Source organism: Centroberyx gerrardi, chromosome 4 (assembly GCF_048128805.1).
Source record: "Centroberyx gerrardi isolate f3 chromosome 4, fCenGer3.hap1.cur.20231027, whole genome shotgun sequence".
NCBI classification, from domain to species: Eukaryota; Metazoa; Chordata; class Actinopteri; order Beryciformes; family Berycidae; genus Centroberyx; species Centroberyx gerrardi.
Genome location: NC_136000.1, coordinates 16365877 through 16385936, shown reverse-complemented (window position 1 = coordinate 16385936; position 20060 = coordinate 16365877). Strand labels below are relative to the sequence as shown.

The 20060-nt window shown below is 41.7% G+C and overlaps 2 protein-coding genes across 7 annotated transcripts in view; both read left to right on the top strand.

The window, feature by feature from the left end:
• The window catches only part of mef2aa (myocyte enhancer factor 2aa), a 62718-nt gene extending 58593 nt beyond the window's left edge, over positions 1-4125 (top strand). For all 6 annotated transcript variants that reach the window (XM_078282931.1, XM_071927247.2, XM_071927245.2 and 3 more), the window contains one exon: positions 378-4125. In XM_078282931.1, the coding sequence (XP_078139057.1) occupies positions 378-714 (337 nt within the window). In that variant the 3' untranslated portion in view covers positions 715-4125. The remainder of the gene's footprint in view (positions 1-377) is intronic.
• Positions 4126-6402: 2277 nt separating this feature from the next.
• Positions 6403-20060, top strand: part of mctp2a (multiple C2 domains, transmembrane 2a) — a 34159-nt gene continuing 20501 nt past the window's right edge. The window contains exons 1-17 of the mRNA XM_071927240.2: positions 6403-6565; positions 7351-8397; positions 9584-9643; positions 9735-9843; positions 12798-12940; positions 13114-13190; positions 13302-13416; positions 13517-13540; positions 15947-16129; positions 16880-17010; positions 17118-17304; positions 17770-17863; positions 17959-18061; positions 18151-18253; positions 18391-18492; positions 18651-18725; positions 19039-19158. Coding sequence (XP_071783341.2) covers positions 7378-8397; positions 9584-9643; positions 9735-9843; positions 12798-12940; positions 13114-13190; positions 13302-13416; positions 13517-13540; positions 15947-16129; positions 16880-17010; positions 17118-17304; positions 17770-17863; positions 17959-18061; positions 18151-18253; positions 18391-18492; positions 18651-18725; positions 19039-19158 — 2646 coding nt within the window. The 5' untranslated portion in view covers positions 6403-6565; positions 7351-7377. The remainder of the gene's footprint in view (positions 6566-7350; positions 8398-9583; positions 9644-9734; positions 9844-12797; positions 12941-13113; positions 13191-13301; positions 13417-13516; positions 13541-15946; positions 16130-16879; positions 17011-17117; positions 17305-17769; positions 17864-17958; positions 18062-18150; positions 18254-18390; positions 18493-18650; positions 18726-19038; positions 19159-20060) is intronic.

Below are 20060 nucleotides of genomic sequence, written 5' to 3'. Positions count from 1 at the left end.
GAAAGAATCAAAACTATGAAATAACACATATGGAATTATGCAGTGACCAAAACAGTGTTAAACAAATCAAAACTATCTTATATATTTCAGATTCTTTCAAGTTGCCTTGATGGAAAGGCAAAGGCTTTGGAAAGAAATTCATACATAGACATCAACTTCACTATTTATATTTGTCAAGCATTTAAGCATAAGACTTTAGATCAAAATGGCTTTAAGATAATGGAAAACAGTACATTCAATCAGGTGTGTCCTAACGTTTGACTGGTAGTGTCTATCTGCACACTGCTGGTTGTACCTTATGTTCTCATCATCTTCTCAATGTCCGGTCAGTCTTATTTTTGGATAAACACCAACTCTCCTGCTTCTGTTGTCCACAGTGGCGGAGGTCACCTACCGCAGGGCTCCAACCTCTCCATCAACACCAGCCAGAACATAAACATCAAGTCGGAGCCCATTTCCCCGCCACGGGAGCGTGTCACCCCCTCCGGCTTCCCCCCTCAGCAGCAGCAGCAGCAAGGGTCCAGCCGACAGGACCTGGGACGCTCGCCCGTCGACAGCCTCAGCTCCTCCTGTAGCTCGTATGACGGCAGCGACCGCGAGGACCACCGGCCAGACTTCCACTCCCCGCTGGGGCTGGGCAGACCCCCCGCCAACTCCGAGGACAGGGAGAGCCCCTCAGTCAAGCGCATGCGCATGGACACATGGGTGACATAAAGAGCCCAGAGTCGAGCCTCCAGTCACCAGCCAGTCAGAGAGAGGGAGGGGTTAGACATGGAGATGAAAGAAACAGGAAGGGTCCTTAGAACTATCATTATGATACTATTATTTAACTCCATTTCAATTTGTAAGACTGAGTGGTAAATGTAATAAGAAGTGTCAGGACATATCTAAAGTAAATTCTCAAACTGATACAGTAAGAAAAGGAAAAAAATAAAAACTCAATTAGCTGGACTGAATTATATGCACAAGCAGATGGTATCAGGTACTTTGGTGCAAATCAGATAATGTTTGCAGAAGAATGATGTTCAAAGAAAATTGTTAAACAATAGGCGATAGATTATTGTAGTCACTGGTCTAGTCTGACACTTACATGTAGTTGCTGTTTTGCTGTTGTGCTTGCAAGTTACAAACAATCAGAGAAAGTTGTGTTGCTTTCAGGCTGAGGACCCTTACATACGATGTTCACTGCAAGAACTCTTTTTAAATTATGCTGTAACCATACAAGACCTTTATCTCAAGTGGCCTCTTCTAATTTATTAAATCAATTGATCAGGCGCAGAGATACAGAGAACATGGAGATAAATAACATTATACAGGAGTTACAGTTTTGATCATAAAAAATTTTGCAACAGTTGAAACTACCTTGCTGTATAAATGAAACAATACTGTTGGAAGTTAAAAATGAGATAGCAAAAGAATTTATTGCAATAATAACATAACATTCATTTTATAATTTAAAAGAGTAGGATATATAATGTGCAATTAAGATAATGAGAAGCTGTCCAGTTGAACTGGTGAGAAAATCAAGATGTTCACGTTTGTGCAACAATTCATCAGTAATATAAGCCAAAGCTGTTCTTTTGTGTTGTTTTGTACAGTAGCTATGGTTTCCTAGCAATTCTCTCAAATGCACCATTTTTTTCCATCATAGTTTTATTTTTTATTGTGCTTTATTACAAACAGTGTAAAGTCATGTAAACCAGATCTTGAATCAATATCTAAAGCCATGAACATTTGCTGTTCTGTTTGTATAATTGAAAATTTGAGCCAAACATTTTCTTTTGTTGTGTAAATAGCGACTTTAATATATATCACCAGGGTGTGAGTACATACTGAATGTATTGTACCGTCACCGTTTTCAAGAAAAGTATATTTTTGTGGATTACAGCCAAGTTTACAAGAGTAGACCCTTAAAAAGTAGATCATTCACTGGTCAATATTTGCTATTTTGTTAATTTTACTGTAATCTCTTCTAAATTGAATTATCAACATAATCATCCATGTGTTTTTAGTTCCAGATGGTAGATTCGGGGTTGTTTTCCCTTTATTAGTGGTGATTGTTTGTCCTTAAGAAATTGTAATAACAATGCTGTGAGGTTGAAGTTCCACTATTTCATATTTGTGAAGGATGATCACAAGGCTAGGGGAAATAGGGTTTCTTCCCTCCTATTGTGTCAGCTTGTGTTAGTTGTATACCTGCAGCTGCTGAATACACTGCCAACATTCAAACCCAAGGTTCCAACCGCGCATTGAAGAATAATCCATTGTTATTGTGTAGCTCAACTGAAAGACATGCCATCTCTCTTGCCATTTCCACAATCCTATTATTGGTTATTATTATGGAATTAAAGCAGAAGACATAAATCTGGTAGAAATGGCCGCTGACAAAATTGTCCATGCCTGTGTTCATAGGTTGTTGTAAATATCACAGTCTAATTGAAATGTCAGTCATAATAATGTACAAAACTCATGTTTTTAGTTAATTGGCTCCAGAAATGATGTCTTATATCCATGCCCCATTACTAGTAAGAGTACTGTAGGCCTATAGGAACCTTAGGAGCCGGGGAAGTGACAAGGCATTGAAGGCTGGGATGTTGCCTGTGTTACCAGACAGACTCAGTATCTGTTACAGGGGGAAGGGGGCTCTGACTTGTATTCTGTCCCATCATCATAGAAGCAAAGAATTCAGCAGCTAATTCATAAAAAGAACAATGCAATGTCATTGACGTAATCTCACTGCTGGATTGCACACATTTGTATGAGAAGTTTGCTGTATGAGAGAGGAGTATCACTCTGCATTCGCCGCGGCATATCTTGTGTGTCTCTGAGGTTTCTGTCCTCTCCGCCCCATCATCAGCTCCATGGTTATCAATAATGTGCCCATAATGATCTATGCAGTTTTAAACCCAATATTTCGCCCAGATGCAACCCCCACTAGGTCACATACAGTAACAGCTTCAGAATAAGATGTCATTACAGGTCATGTTTAATCCACAAAGCATTAGAAAGAAGATTATGAACTTACTACAGCTTGAGCATCTGAGGGTAGACTGTTAGCCTCTTATCCTGAAGTGCCACAGCCAGAGGGTGCTGGGCTGCAAGTTATACACACATTACATTTAAACAAATTATTGATTTGAATACATTGAGGCAATATCCTCACTTTCACATACAGTGGTAGACATAGTTTGGAAAGAACATTGCCTGTTTATATCCACCATAATGTAATCCAGTCTAACACAGCAGGTGAAAATAGCAATAATACATAACGACAACAAAAAAATAGTCTGTCTTGACAGCATCACCTCATAGTTGAGCACACACTTTAGCACTTGATAACATATCAGGGAATTTTTGTAGTTTCTCTATTTATATGCACAGTTAGGAAATGCCTTATCCCAAAGAAAAACGACTCCGCTTTTATCTCTCAGTTTTACAAAAAAGAAAAGTACTAGACAATGCAGAGATCACTCACACTTGACCAGTCCTGCCTCTCCTCAGATAAGATTCACACAAGAACATGTATAGGGAATGCAATGTGATACACTTGCTCTTTTGGTCTATGTCCAAATTGTGCACAACTGATGAATGTGAAAGGAAAGGGTAATCAACAAATCTTTGTAGAGAACTTTCTTCACTTTGCTGTGCAAGAGTACACTGCTTTGCTTCATGGCTTTTATAAACAGAACTATGTGTTTGGTAAATGTTTGTAGTTGATAGTTCACATAGCTAAAGAAGCTGTTTTCGGTTTGAGCGCTCAGACCGTTTGGCGGCACAAGCTGGACTTTGTTGCCAATAATGAAATTATTTGTTTCAAAATCAAAAGAGATTTTAAGTTAATCTGCTTTTTATTTCCCTTCAATGTGTTGTTTTATCTTCATCATACAATAAATATTCAAGTGAACTTTTTATTAAACAATTAAGATACTATGCTAGATATTGTTGTACAAAATTTGTATTCTACCTTCACAAAAGTACAAATATTGGCTTTTAATGTGTAATTTAGGTTATCTCTCTTATTCTGTATAAAATGAAGTGAACAACTCTTACATAGAATTTGTCCTCCTGTGAAGTCCCAAACAGTAGAAACTGTCAACTTTATTAAACACCTCAATGTATGCTCAATCAGAACTCCATGTCTATTCATGTTTGAATTCTGCCCAGAAATTGTGTTTTATTGACCACATGCATCAGTTAGTACACTGGGGCCACTGCCACTCTATCACATAGTGGTAAACTGTACAGACAGCAGAATGCTGTCAAAATCTTCAACTCAGTGACTTTATGTGTCAGAACATTTGTTTTGACAATTCTTTTTCATAGTCAGTGAGATAAATCCCCAGATCATGTTGCCTAGCATGTTAACATTCATTCATTTATAATTTATACTTTTAAAAGGGAGCGCTACTAAGAATTCATGTTATTCTTATGGCCTATAGTGCAGTTTGTTAACCCAAACAACTCTTGTCTAAAGCTAGAAGACTAATTTGCGATGTTATAGCAAGGTTTAGCAACTCATTGACAGTGATTGGAAAACTGTTGAATCAAACAGTGTTTGAACTTTTTTAATATTGTAGTTCTGTCAATTCTAAATGAAGAATTTTGGCTTCATCCTCAATGTTTTTGTTTCAGGCTGAATAAAATATAGATGAATGTTCATTCATACAGACCAAATTCATACAACATAATCACATATTTTAAAGCAGAGTAGCTGACATTCTGGTTCTTATTGTATTTTCCTATACAGATGATGCATTTCCACAATCACACCACCAGGTGGCATTGTAATACAATACATTACTCGGGAGGTTGCTGCACCATGTTATGTTCGCCAATATGAAGGTAAATAGTTAGCCCACTGAAGCTAACAGATCACAACGACTCCAAATGTATTAGCAGAACTCCAAAGAACAACATACTGTTGCTTCAGTGAGTAAGCCGACTGCTATCTGTACACACGTGAAGATGTAATTAAGTGTCCACATGCGTATGAGACAATGAATTTTTAATATGAATGGGATAAGTTACAGCAATGTCAGACTTGAGTAATTGCAGTCAGCCGCATTTGCAGGAAGGTGCAACTCTGCACCCACGTGCACCACATGGTACTGTCCGCGGCAGACTTACTGAATATAAAACAGCTCTATACTGTGGGACTACACAAGACAAACAGGGGTTTTTAGGTCAGTTACGTAGTTGACAATCTCCATCTTTGATGATGGCTTGCATGTGCATCACTCGGTTATCCGTCCCCAAGTGCATGTTCTTGGCTCCCAGTCCTCCAGACAGCTGTGCTGGGGGCTGGAAGAGGTCCAGTGTGCATGTGTAGAGTAACCAAGCAGGGTTTTGGGTCTGTTTGAGTTGTGTGAGGAGGAGGGCGACAGGCCACCTGCCATAGGAGCTTGCCCTGTTCGGATCCTCAGCCCTGCCTTTCAACTGGGTGCCAAGTTGGGCTTCTTTCATGTGGGCCTGAGCTCCTTAAGACATCAGCAAATATTGAACAAGGCTCGGTCCAGACTCAAACACATCTGTTGTCACATATAGCCTCCAATGCTAGGCACAGACAGGGAGAGTGTGGACACCAGTGGGTCTGTTGCATTAGCTTCTATGTGTGGACAGAAAGCTATAGTTTATACTCTGCAAACACGAATGCTCACTTTTGACGAGCTTAGGCTAAACCATGTTCCACTGTAAACAAATATAGGGCTGTATGAAAGGAATGGAGTTTGGTCTGACAAGGCAGCCGCTGAATGCCAGACCCATGCTGAAGATCAGGGATGAGATAAGAGGAACAGATAACCAGCATTTCATATGCTTCAGACTTCATGTTGCAGAATCCATCAGCAGTACTTTGGGACTGTTTTGGACAGATAATAAGGACAGTTGTGTCCTAGAATTAGGCTAGATTATGGCATTAAGTTTTTTCAAAATACTTGGGCCTTTGAGAAAGCTCATATTAGGAGAAGAGTAATGTGTACAAGTCTTAAAACAATACAGACAAATAGCTTAAAATGCAAATAAACAGACAAACATTCAAATAAACAGTAAACAAACAGGCAGGCAGACCAAACAGGCTTTTCAACCCACTGTACCCAGTTTCGTCATAGCCTCGGTGCTGATTGTGTATTTAATTTGCTGTTGGAATGACTTTGCCTGATAATATTTATATCTCCATAATTGTTTTGCTTTCTTCTGAAAACATAAATGAAATATGTAGCTTATGCATCATAGAACCTTGACTTGAAGAGTTGACCTAGATTGCACTCGCCATTGTGGCTGTGACTGGCAATCTCACAGTCGTCAAAACTCACCTTGTGGGACTGGTATGGCCAGTTTTACCCAGTTTGGACTCTCAGTCTCCACCAATCACTTAAGTTGTATTCAAGCAGGAAAGTGCATTTACTGTGTGTTGTGCTGCTGGAGACACTTCCTCATTTCCACCATAGTGAGAATAGTTGAGCTGCCTCACTGGAAGTTTGCTGCTGCTCTCTGAAAGCTCTTGACTTGAAGAAGCTGCTTCAGTGTGTGCCTCTGTCAGGCTGTTCAACACAGGTCTACTGGACAGGTACAGTGGGAGATTTTCTTTCTGTCTTAATTAGGCTGCAGCAATCCAGGCGGTAAAAGATCAGTGTTGTATAGAGAAATATTTGTGAGAATTTGCCTAGGCCTTAGTCGTACTGGAGATTTTATTATCATGTTGTACCTTGCCCACCCACTTTTTGTTTTGTTATGTATTTGTGATTCAATAATTAGTACGCATTTGAAGTATTTTCGTTAGATAAAGAGATAAGAATGGAGGAGGATGATACGAAACCAGCGGTGAGACGCTAGTTTCAGATGCCAGACAAACAACAGAAATGTATTTGATATTGTCTGCTTACAGTGACAAATCCTTTGAAGCTCTTTCTCTGCCATTCTGGTACGATATTACATCTTAACCTACATCTTCACCTTGTTTAAGGACACCACATAATAGAGTGCCAGTAGATTAATTTGTACCTGTGGGAAATATTCTGCAAGAAAAAGTGTCACAGAGGAAGTCTAGTGTAGAATAATAGAAAATTATGTAAATGCGTGCCTTCCAAAAGTTTTCATTTTTTGGTCAAAGTTTAAGTGAAGTGCCACTTTTGAGTGTATATACCCAGCTTTTTCTGGCCTGACACATTTTTCCTGGAGACATATGCATAACATTTGGCCAGTGGCCAGCTCCTTTGCACATTCCATAGTTGGCTGTTGCACTTAGTATCGCTGTGGAATGCATCTTCGTAAGACACCTTGTGGCCTTGTGTTAAGCCTGCATACATATAAATCAAATTAATCTTGATTTCACTGTTGTTTTTTATCTGACAGGTATAGCCGATATTAATATTACTCAAGATGGATCCCAAGAAAAAGAACTTCTTGGAGAACCTGCGTCTGAAAACTAAGTTACCCAACCTAAAGAAGCCAGGTAAGAAGGCCCTTGGCAAGCAGGGAAAGAGGCTGGCCCACCGACGCAGTATTTCAGTACCGGACCTAAGGTTTGTGCCAAGTGAACCATTTCCTACAGATAGTGCCTTACTGTCCACCGCCTCAGATGCTGTCTTCTTTGGTAACTCCTCTGGTCACAGTGATACCGATTCCATTGCAAGTGGTTCGATCAGCAGTGGACCACTTTTTGCAGACAAACTGACTGACTCAGTGCCAGAAACTAGGCGCAGAGTTCCCACAGGTAATAGAGCTGTACTTGCCAATAGAATAAGTGCGCCTCTAGAGACACGGATCCTCTATGAGGAAGTGGACAACGCTATAAGGTCAAATTCAGAGAGCAAAGTGAACCCAACAGCAGAAGCATTGTATGCACAAGTGGATAAAAGAGCCAATGTTGTCAAGGGGAATATATCAACACCTGCATTTGCTCCTGTTACTGCACCAAGATCTGTTTCTACCAATGTACAAGTGCCTGCACCAAGACCAAACCTCTCAGCAGACAGAGAAAATGTGTCTACAGAAAGACTTCACACCATTGAAGACTCTCCAACAGACCAAGCATTTCCAGGAGGGATTGCTGGAGCACTGGCCAGAGCAAACTCATTTGGAGAGCAAGTTAACCTTAACGTAGAAAAAAAGACCACATCAGTTGAGCAGATGAAGACACCACCTGAAAGAAGAACTCCACCAGCAATCAGAGTGAAGGTTCCAGCAGATAGGTGGTCTCTGCCTGTAGACAGTTTGGGGACTCCAGCGGAGAGCGCAGATGGTACCTCTCAGGACTCCGCCTGCGGGACCCCCAGTGAGGAGCGAGTCAACTTGCCCTGGACTACAGACTCCGAGGACCTGGACCGAGATCCCTACATGTCAGAGGTCTTCTCCATGGAAGATCCCCAGCTGGAAGAGGCCCAGGAAGAAATGTTGGAGGTCAGTTTCAATGCTATGACTGTGCTCTTCTCACTTCCTTCACTGCATCTACAGTCAGAGGATCCTATTCTTATTTGAAGTCAACAACTCGACAATCAACATATTATATCAGAAAACACTATGCTAAATTACAGACATTTAAGACAATTTCCCTTTTATAGCGATCAGTCAAGCACAATCCAATCCAAGCTCTAGTCGTTTGCACGTAACTAAAGGATTTCAGCGACCCTATATTTCCAGAAATGTTTTAGATTAAATTCACCAATTAGAAATGAGATAAAAAGTATTCATCTGTAGTACTATAAGGCACTTTTGATAAAAGTGTCAAGAGGACAAGAGCAATAATAGTGCATGTAAAATATCACCCTAATATTATTATGCAGGAAAACATGTCACTAGTTGTTATTAATATAATACGCAGCGACACTACAATAAGAGAAACATAAAACACTCTAATGTTGGGCACATTTGCTTGAATGTTTGCAAGCTATCCTTTCACATTCAAATGATGTGGTTTGGTTTTTCACACTCTTTAGCTGCTGTGCCAAGAGCTTTAATATGCTCTACTGCATGAAATAGACATTCTTTATCCTCTCCCATGCTTAGAGTGGTGGTTCTATTACCATTTATCCCTTTAACACTTACATATAGCCATATAGTACTATATACCCATATCCCCAGTGTAATCTCTCTACTGCTCATGTCACAGATCTTTGGTGTTAAATGTAAACTGAGCACATGGGATTTGACTTTATACAGCCCCTGGGTATAGTTGAAACTGCAACCATTATGTCCTCTTTTGCTTAGATCCTTCTCTGATAGGGAAACCAGTCCAAAACCGGCCTTACTAGTTAGAGACACAATGTGGTGTTCAACAAAAAAAGGACACCAAGAAGCTGATAACATCTCACTTTGCCTAACACTTGTGTTTTGTTACTGTAGTAAGCAGTATTTACATGTAGTGGACAAATTGCTTTTTGTACCTCTGAGAGATATTATCTGCAACAATAAGGAACATTTAAGTCCTGAAATGCATTAAAAGCTCAACAATTTAAGCTTTTTTATGTCAGCCAGAAAATGTCATGTGCACCACAGAGCAATGCACACCTTGACCACCCACCTTGACTATTCAGATGTTTGCATTTTAGTCTAAAATATTATGTTATAATGACCCTTTCCCACATAGATATCCAGTGAACAGAATGACCTCTTTGACGAGGCCATGCGGGATCTGTCCGACAACTCTGTGAGTACCCACTGGACTACTGTGCTCATTGAAGTAGGGCGAGCGTCTGACATGGAGAGAGCATACTAATGTGAATGGTTCTCCACAACAGGTCATGACAGCAGGGCCTGAGGTCTCAACATCTGTCCCTTTCCAGAGATACCTACTCAACATCAACCTTAAAGAGGGAAGGAACCTGGTCATCAGAAACAAGCGCTCCGGTAGGTCAAGAAATAATAATCTGCTGGAGATCCAGGGCTTTCACAGAACTATAAAGGATATAGGCTATAAGACTAAAAGTTGTCTCTTGCTCAGATCTTGAGAAGACATGTGATTATTTGTAAGCAAACTGTTCCCTTTACCGTGGGAATTTGTTTAGCTGAAACACCCTTGCGTGGATCAGTACACCACCAGTACATCAGTACATCAGTAGATGCCACGTCTGATTTCTCGTGCATCCTAAAAGAATGCAGTTCCTTGTGTGTTGGCATTTGGCCACAGCAAAAGAGTGGGCCCTTCATATGACACTGGAAATGCATACACATCTTGCAAATCCGGCTGTGTATACAGTACATGCCATTCACATGGCAGAAAATGAGAAAAGGGAAATGTTTTGGTGCTGCGCTGTCATGTGCATAAAGGCAGGATAGTATGTGTTCAATAAATGCTACTGTTTACTTGAGGAACCGAGGTCTCCTGTCAAGTGTTGTAACGCACAAAAAAACAAAACTACTAGAGAGGTATGCAGTCAAACCAGAATAAAGCATTCACTGCCAGCAAAAGAGAGACCAGAATAAGGCAATCACGACTAACAAAAAAAGAACCCACGGCCTCTACAAGAAGTCGCTGATATACTGTACCTCATTCAATAGGTTGACACTGAAATGGTATATCAGTTGAAATGATAGCTGATGCATTCCAACATTTGATTCATTATATAATGTCCATAACTCCTCACTTCATAACTGATGGGCTTTCTGGAAACAAAGGAGATTGGAGATTTTACGTAAATAGAGTTATCATGGCATTCACAAGAGATTAAACTAGCATATTACAGAACACAACAGATATTTGTATAAATTATGTTGTTGTATTTTTTAGTTTTTCCCTTTTCCCCTTCCTTCCTTTTCCATAAAAAAGGAGAAGAAATGCTGTTGACTCAGATGGCTATAATATACATTATATGCAGCTGTGTAGAGTAAATCTAGAATCAAAACTGTGACTGATTTTGACACCTTTTTTATTTTATTTTATTTTTATTTTTATAAAATGAATTATTTTAGTTCGATAATAGTACCTGTGTATTTTTGGCTATGTGTGGGCAGCGCACGTATCCTATTTCCACGTTTATTTTTCACCCGTAATTATAAGTTGTCATCTTCTAGAGTGTTGAAATTGTAAGATATCTTTATTATTGTAATTGTATAGCATGCTTGATTTAAAGTGGTACATTTTAATCCATACTGAGGTAAATTTATTAAATCCAGATAGTAAATCTGATATGGACTGTGAAAGATAGATTTTAACACATTTGAGTCCATTGTTATTCTTAACTGAGTTTTCTTTTGAGAATTGAGTCCCCAATGACTCTATGATATTGATCTGTGAGAGAGAGAGGGAGAGAGAGAGAGAGAGAGAGAGAGAGAGAGGGGAGAGAGAGCAAGTGTCAAATACAAACCTCCATCTGTCTTTTCTTCATGCTCCTCTTGACCCTTCCCTGAGGCCCAACAGACCCTATAGGGTTTACTTTGGGAAAGCAGCGACCTCGAGTGTCCACAAGTGGAACCACGGTATTAGAGTAGCATTATGTTTGGCCTCATGACCTCAGGCACTAACGCTATTTACTGACTATTTATGGCTATTTTCTGACTATTTATGTAACCTATTTTACTTAAAGTCAAAGATTAGCTTATGCTGGTCATTTTAGACTGACATTAGGCTGCATTTTCCTAGCAGAAATGTGTGATATGAGATAATATGTAAAAGCTAGATCTGTCTTATTTCATTTAACTTTTAAACCATTAGGCTACATATGCTTTGGTTTTTTGGACTAGCTCCTGTGGAACTGGGAAGTCATCTTAAAGAGGAATGGTAAATGGATGTTGCTCACAGAATGATTAAGTTTTTTTCCCCCCCTGCATGGTGGCAGCAGATCCTCCAAGCCCAGTGCCCTACTCCCTGCTAGTTGAGACCTTACTTTCCCTGACAAGATGGCACCACGATGATGCAATCCCCACACGCCCCCTGTCTCTCCACTGTTTGCCCAACAATCAACACCGTGCCAAAGACTCACCAATGGCATACATTGTCATTACATATTCTGAAAGGACCCACGCCACCAGCCCCCACTCCTCGGTTTTTGTTCTCCCCTTTTTTCCCATTAATTTCCATCGTCACCGTTCTCAGTCATGCCAGAGCTTTTCTCCTTGCTAGCTGCCACATTCTCCTCCTGTCAAGTTGCCTGGAGGTTTCCCTGTCACAGGCTGGCAGGGCGGAGCTGCTGTGGGTCCTGCCTGCCTTTGCGAGATGTTCATTTGGAGTGGGGAGCTGACAGGCCTGACAGCCCATCCCCACAGGGCCTTTGTCATGTGATTCAAGCCTCCCTGCAGGCTCTCTCAAGCACCCCTTTATTCCCCTATACAAATGAAGGCATGGGACTGGCTTTCATTTTTTGGCCAATCTGCATGCCATGGCAGAGACAAAGAAGTCCCGTACCCCCACCCCACTCGCAGACAGACTTTCTTAACAGGCTTGGGAGATTAACACTGGTTGCTTCTAGATTTTGGTTTCTGGTTGCCTCATGCTGGCGAGTGTTTCTACTCTTTCACAATTAAACAGCTACATCCCTCTGTTTTTGCCAGTAGATGTGGGGCGCACCTCCTCCTCACATATTTCAGTCTCACACAGCAGCTCTTTGATTTAACCAGCATGGGGGAAGGGTGTGTATAATATGTGTGCATGTGTGTGTTCTCATGCACCGTGTATGTTTTTAAGAGTGACAATATGTTCCGCGTGAAATAAACAGAGTTTGCATTAGATAATTCATTTGTACCATAGATTGCTATGGGATCAGTGTTTTTACACCGTGGTCGTATGTTAACGTAACACTTTATGTTAATTGCGCACTATACTTCATTGTCTTGTTGGTCTGCTCTTTTTTCCTTGTTCATTCTAGGTACAAGTGATCCGTATGTGAAATTCAAACTTGAAGGAAAACAATTCTACAAAAGCAAAGTGGTGTATAAAAACCTGAATCCGCGGTGGAACGAGTCCTTCTCCCACCCTCTGCGAGACAGAGAGCATGTCGTCGAGGTTCGGGTAGGCCTCCTCTCACTCGTTCTAAAAACCTCTGCTTGAACGGCAGTGCAGTATCTTATGTGAAAAAAATGGATAACTAACTTTTTATAAACAGCTTTGGTCTACAGCAAAAGTGTTGTACAGGAGCCTATAATGTACATGTCAAATTAATTATGTCTGTAATCTTGTTGCAGGTCTATGATAAAAATCGCACCTCTGATGAGTTCATGGGTTCCAGCACTATTGCCCTGAAAAATCTCGAATTATACAAGTGAGTAGTGCATTTTTATGGCATAAAATATAATGTAATAGATTATTATTAGGATATCCTTAAGTGGCCATCAGTGTTAATCTTTTTCGTGGCCTTTCTGTCTCTGCGAAGAACCTATGAGACGGAGCTGCGTCTGGATGATCCGAAAAGTAAGGAAGACGACATGGGAGTCATCATCGTTGACATCTGCTTAATGTTTAGAGATGCCACCATCAAGAGAAGCCCTGTAAGAGTATTTCTGATGCCAGAAGCTTTTGCAGATCTAATTTTCTCTCTCTACTTCTCCCTTGATTGTTTGTGCTGATTGGATTCTTTTTGATTTACAGAGATGGCCACCAAGGAAGAATAAGGTATGGATTTTGATATCATCACATCTGCTCTTAAATTTGCATTTCCAAATTTGATCCAAAATGAAATCACTATGCCAGTGTGCAATATTGACGTTTTAATGTTAGTGCTTACAGTTTCCCTGATGTGAAGCACTAGGGGGCAGTAGCTCACTGTACTATAGTGCAACAAAGAATGAGGTGTACGCCCAGGACTCCAGCTTTTGTGTGTAACCTTGGTTTCAGCACAGCCTATTTCTTTTGTGGTTTTATAGCGAACCTTTTTTGCAATGCATATTATATTCAGTGGTATATCATTTGCTGCAAAAAAAAAAAAAAGTATTGAACAATATTACACAGTGATCAAAGTTTGTCAAAATACTGATATTGACAGAATATGTTGTCTTGAAAGAGCCCTTAGATTAGAGTATTATACTACAGCATTGGGTTTTGTAGTAAACAAAGTTCCATCTCTTTTCAAGCGGTATTCAATATATTGTAGCTGTAATTAGATTCAGAGTGAAATAGGAGGGTTGCTGTTTGGGACTCGCACTGCAGTGATTGTAGCTGTGGGTTTATATTCACACCTATATAGTCACTACATCTGCCACTGTTCAGTCTCTTGATGGTCCAGTAGACAATCTCAATTTGATATTAGATGACAAAGGAATGAAGCCATTTTCATACACATTGTAGGTTATCCACTACAGATGGTTAAAGGGACTCAGAGGGAGACAGAAATGTGTGATGGGACTCTACACAATGTTCTGCTGCCTAAATCACAGTGCTAATTTAACAATGTAACAATGCCATTTTTTTTTTTTTTTTTCATTTCATTTTTGACAAACGTACAATATCTTATTGCATTTAACACCTATCCTGGAGGTGCTGAATACACAGCTCTTGCAGCTCCACTCCCCCTCTTTCCGAACATCGTTTTCTCCCTCTGTGTTACCACCACGGAGACAGGGAATGGCAAGTGCCTAAGTAAAACTCTGCTGTGTGATAGTGTTTCAAACAGGAGGGGGGCGTATGGGAGAGAGGAGGGGGGCCTCTGCTGTTTGAGGCATGTTGCCAGTGTGGGATGCCTAAGATCGGCAAGGCTGATAATTCCCAGGCATAGCGGGCAATAACCCAGATGTTAGGATGTAATATCACAGCTGTGGATGGACAGAGCCGAGGTACCAGCCAAATGGACCTGGGTCTGAGCTCGTCCTGCTTGTCCCCATGCTGTCCCACCATATGGAAGCAATCGCACAGCCCTTTTAGGACCAGGAATAGATTCTCTTTAGGGGCCACTTACAGTTAAGTGGAATTGTTTTATTGGCCGCTGAGATAGAAATGTGTCCAAGATAAACACTTGGGATGACTTGGCTGAGGCCTGTTTTATATCGCTCCTCCACTCCCTCTGTTCCTCTTCTTTTGAAGGGGGTGATATTTATAGGGCTGTGCCTGTGGTATTCCATGTTAATTCAGGTCCCTGAGATGTGCTTTGATCCCCTCCGGATTGGGTGGCAATGTGGGTTGTGACCCCGTAGTGAAGAGGAGGGGCCGGAGTGGCAGGGGAGTCGTAGCGGGGCTGTTTGAAGCAGCGTCGGCCGGGGCAGCCGAAGGAGCCGGGCAATCAAAGAGGCTAGAGCAGATTACGGTCCTGCTCTTTAATTACAGTCAGCCCTACACAACCTCTCTGCTGTTTGTTTTTACAGCCCTGGCCTATCACCGCCCGGCCTCACGGGAACTCTAACACATGGAAACATATCAAGGCCCCTCTCCCTCGCTCCCTCTGTGACACACGGCAGGAGTAGTGGATTATTTGCCGGGCCTGTCCTTGATTCCAGAGAGTTCTCATATGCAGAACATTTTTGTTAATTTCTTAGCTCCGCTTTAGGATTTAAGATTTAGGATTAGGCATTTTTGTACACCAGGATTTTGCATTCTGCTGGTGAAATTAAAATTGGAAGAATATGCCAACATACAGTAAACATATATGCTGGCCATACATACTGCATGTATGCATAATTTGCTGATGAGAGAGCTATGTGGTTTGCATCATTACTCACTGCTGCCTGCTGTCTCTAGTGCAGTATGCCAAGTGTCCTGCCTCCCCACACTCAGTCTGGGAGCCAGTGATGAGTGGGACTGTCACAGCCAGGGACATCTGGCGGCTCGCTGACGTCCCTCTCTCCCTCTCTCTCCAGGAGCGTCCGTGGTGTGGCTTGCCTGTCAGTAGAGATGTGCTAATGTGCTCCAACAGAGATGTGCTGTATAGTGTAAACCCTTGTCCTACTTTCATGCACTCTATGAACATGATGAGGTGCCAGGCTGAGGCAGGAGCAGGTAAACAGAGTGGAGCGCGCAGAGCTTCCACACACATGGTTTCCACGTATAAAAAAACTGTAACTGTCTGTGTGTATTTGTGCCCCGCAACAGAACCAGGTCCAGCCGGTGACACCGTCCCAGCGCACAGCCGAGGCGCAGAAGAGTCAGCTGAAGAACCAGTTGTGGACCGGGGTGTACGGTATCACCTTGGTGGAGGGACAGGACCTGCCGCAGTACGGCCACGGGGACATCTACGTCCGCTTCCGGCTGGGTGATCAGAAGTACAAGAGCAAGGTTGGCCTTGTTCTTTACTAGTTTTTCTCTTTCACTCCTTCTCCCACACTCCCTTTTCTCATGCTCCTCTGTCTTTTTTTCATGTCTTCTCAGGTCTTACTCTTCATACTTCATCTAAGACTTTTTTTCCCAGCCCCTATCTCTCTCCGTCCCGCTTCTCTCTCAGCAGGTGCCTGTCAGTGACTCACCTCCACCTTGGCTCACTGGGCCATGGCAGAGGCAGCTCATTAGACTGGGCATGGCTGCCACTCGCGTCTCCCCGTGCTTCAGGTGCTGGGCTTCACTGCCTTCATTTGCATACCCAGCATGCCCTGTTCATCTACCTCTACTTGTTGGCCTCCCCCCTGATGATTCTACGGTGCACTTGTCTTGTGTTGTCGTGTCATTTCTTTGTAAACCTCTCTGCTTTCCTCTCTGCTTGTTTGTTTGTTGAACAAAGCTGATTCTAATTGGAAGCTGTCAGTGTTTACAATCCCAGAGTGGCTACCGAGGTGTACACATACAAGCACACACACACACAAATAGACACACGTACACAAACACACACACACACACCACCAACCTCTCCTTCTCCTCTCCTGCCTCGTTCTGGTTGGACTGAATGAAGACTTAATCCACCTGTCATGCAGGGGCTGCTCAGTCTGACAATGCATTAAACCTGACATTGCATCAACGTGTGTGTGTGTGTGCGTGTGTGTGTGTGTTTCCATGTTACTGTATGTGCTGAATCTGTGGCTTTACCGCCCTCAGAACCTATGCATTCAGGCCAATCCCCAGTGGAGAGAGCAGTTTGACTTCAATCAGTTTGGAGATAACCAGGAACCTCTGCAGGTGGAGGTGTACTCCAAGAGAGGGAGGAAGAGTGACGAATCATGGGGGATGTGAGTATGTCCTGCTGGGTAGTGTTAATTTTGCTCACATTTGCTCCTCCACAGGACAAGTAGACTTGATGTGTTTCAATGGAGCTATTTCCCTTAATGTGTTTCAGGTTTGAGATTGACGTATCCAGACTTTCAGTGAATGAGAGGCAGCTCTGCACCCATGTGCTGGACCCAGGAAAGGGCCGGCTGGTGTTCCTGGTCACCCTGAGGCCCTGCTGCGGCGTCTCCATCTCTGACATCCACACAGCTCCGCTGGAGCAGCCTGATGAGAGAGACGCAATCGTGGAGAAATTTGTTAGTTTTTTGTTTTTTTTCTTTTCTATAAATATTACTGGACAGCACACCTTTATGTATATTTATTTGCCGCACAATTTATTGGTTCATATATTGAGGGATTCAGCACCCAGTCACGTCTGTAAACTCAAGTAAATTGAGTGCAGTGTGTTGTGTTTATAGTTTTTTTTATTTTTTTTTAGCATAAATATAAGGATTTTTCTGTCACCACCAACAGCCCATCTTCCATCTTCCATCCCATATTCAGGATTTACTAAGGATTCTAATATCACTTGATTCAGTTAGAAGGAATGCAATTATATTGATTTTATGAAGTAGTGGCAGACAATTATTTCAATAATAACAAAATAATTCTGGTACATTTTGGGCACTAAGAATAAAATTTTGTGTGGGAGATTATTACTTCAACCATCTTCACAGAAAGTGTTTTAAATAAAGATGACTTCATCACATTCCTTTTTGCAGTGCTTAAAGAACTCACACAAGAGTGTGACGGAGGTCGGCTTCCTTCAGGTCAAGGTTATAAAGGCAACAGATCTTCCAGCAGCAGACCTCAACGGTAATGTGGAGCAGAAATTCACTTCTCTGATTGTGTTCCTCATGGTTGTGGCCTTCCTTTTAGATTAAATAATAAAAAGGCTTTGTCATTTGCAGGAAAAAGTGACCCCTTCTGTGTTGTTGAGCTCGGTAACAGCAGGCTTCAAACTCAGACAATCCACAAGACCCTCAATCCAGAGTGGAACAAAGTCTTTACATTGTGAGTAAATACCATCACCATCCACAATAAATGTGCTGTTTTTTGTTTAGATAAATGTGGATAACTTATGTATTAATCTGATGTTACAGCCCAATCAAGGACATCCACGATGTGATAGAGTTCACTGTCCTTGATGGGAATGGAGACAAAGCCTCAAACTTTTTGGGGAAAGTGGCGATCCCATTACTGACCGTAAGTTTGATTGTGATCATCCAGTAGGTTACCGCTGTGATATGATTTAGTTCGTAAAGGCCTGAATTTCTCATCCACAAAATTTCCTGTGATGATTACTGATGCTATAGATTGTATTTCAAATCCTAATACAAAAGGTTCAGAATGGACAGCAGGTTTGTCGGTTCCTGAAGAAAGAAGACTTGGGAAGGCTGTCCAAAGGGACGATCACACTGGTGCTGGATGTTATCTATAACAAAGTAAGGATCAAGCTAAATATGAAAAGTGGAACTTCTCCATATCATATGGTGATTCTGTTAGATGCATACTGAGTTTTTAATACAATAGTTTGCTGTATAGGCTAAGACCAAGTGTTTTGTTTTTGTTTGTTTGTTTTTTTCATTACATCTTTTCCCAGGTCAGAGCCGGTGTCAGATCCTTCCAACCAAAGGAGACAAAATTCATGGAGGAAAACATAAAATTCTCCAAAAAGGTTATTTCTATTGATATTTTAGTGTTATTCACTACATTATGCTAATACACATAATAGAAACCAGAGTAGCAAAAAAAATGCCAGAATGTTCCCCTCACAGCCCACTAATAAAGTGGCCACAACAAAGCTGCACATGGTCATAGTTTGGATTGGTCATAGTCAAACTAATTAGTTTAATTGGCTTTAAACATCAAACTACATAGTAGCAAATAAGGGATTGTAAAGCTGAATCAACCTGATTGCAAAGTCATAAACATTATGTCCAGTATCAAAAGATACTAACTGGTGTTTTGTTCCAATTATTTCCCATTAGGTTCTTGCCCAGAATATATATCGGGTTCGCAAAATCAGCACAGCAGTTCTGTACACGTTACAGTACATTAAAAGCTGTTTTCAGTGGGAGAGCACGCAACGGAGTCTAATAGCCTTTCTGGTAAGTCATTGCCTCACGTTAATGAACTCGCTTTAAGCCTTGGGGCGAACAAGTTTTGTCCCATTTCACTGCAGCCCAGTTTTAACTCTTTCATTTTATGTGAATTAGATGTTGAAGACTATCTTTGGTTTAGCCATTTTCTCTCTCTGCTGCTCCTTTTCCCATGAAAAACAATGGCTACCTTCTGTTTTCCTCCAATGTGTATGTGATGGATGTGCTTTATCCTTTAAATCAAACCCCACTTGGCTTTCCTTCAGTTCTGATGACATTAGAGTGTATTTGAAGGGCTGGGGCTTGGGTGTTTGTACATCTGACTTCTTAGCAAAGCCTCGTAACCCGGGGGACGGTGTAAGGAGGATCACAGTCTCGGCTTCCTTGGGTGGAGGAGTGACAGTCTGCCTCTGAGATTTGAACCTTGTTTAAATGTCTCTGTTTAGCTGTTTTTAATGAGGGTATGTGATCTAAGGTCCTAAGCTTAAATAATCTTAAATCACCCTGTGAATCCCCCTCCGTACAGCACATGTAATGTCATGATTAAGAGCGTACACTTGCCATGAAAGCCCTGCCAGCGCCGTGTCAGGGTGAGGAAGCGGTCACAGACAGGGTGTGTGAAGAACTCCTCTTTCACCGCCTTTCTTCTGTCTGCTCTGTCTCAGGATGACATGCAATTCATACCTGGTGTATTCTATAAGCCCTTCTCACTGATCCTGAGGTGCAAATCCCCCCAGGCAATGGCCAGGCTCAATGTATCACAGCCTTTAGAACAGCAAGGCACACAGACAGGCAGGCGGACACACAGACAGGAAGATCGAGAACAATGCGTGCGATTGTATAAGGATAGAGTGGGAGGCAGGCTACTATCTGGGAAAGAAAGTTGGAGCGCAGAAAGAGAGAGGCAGACA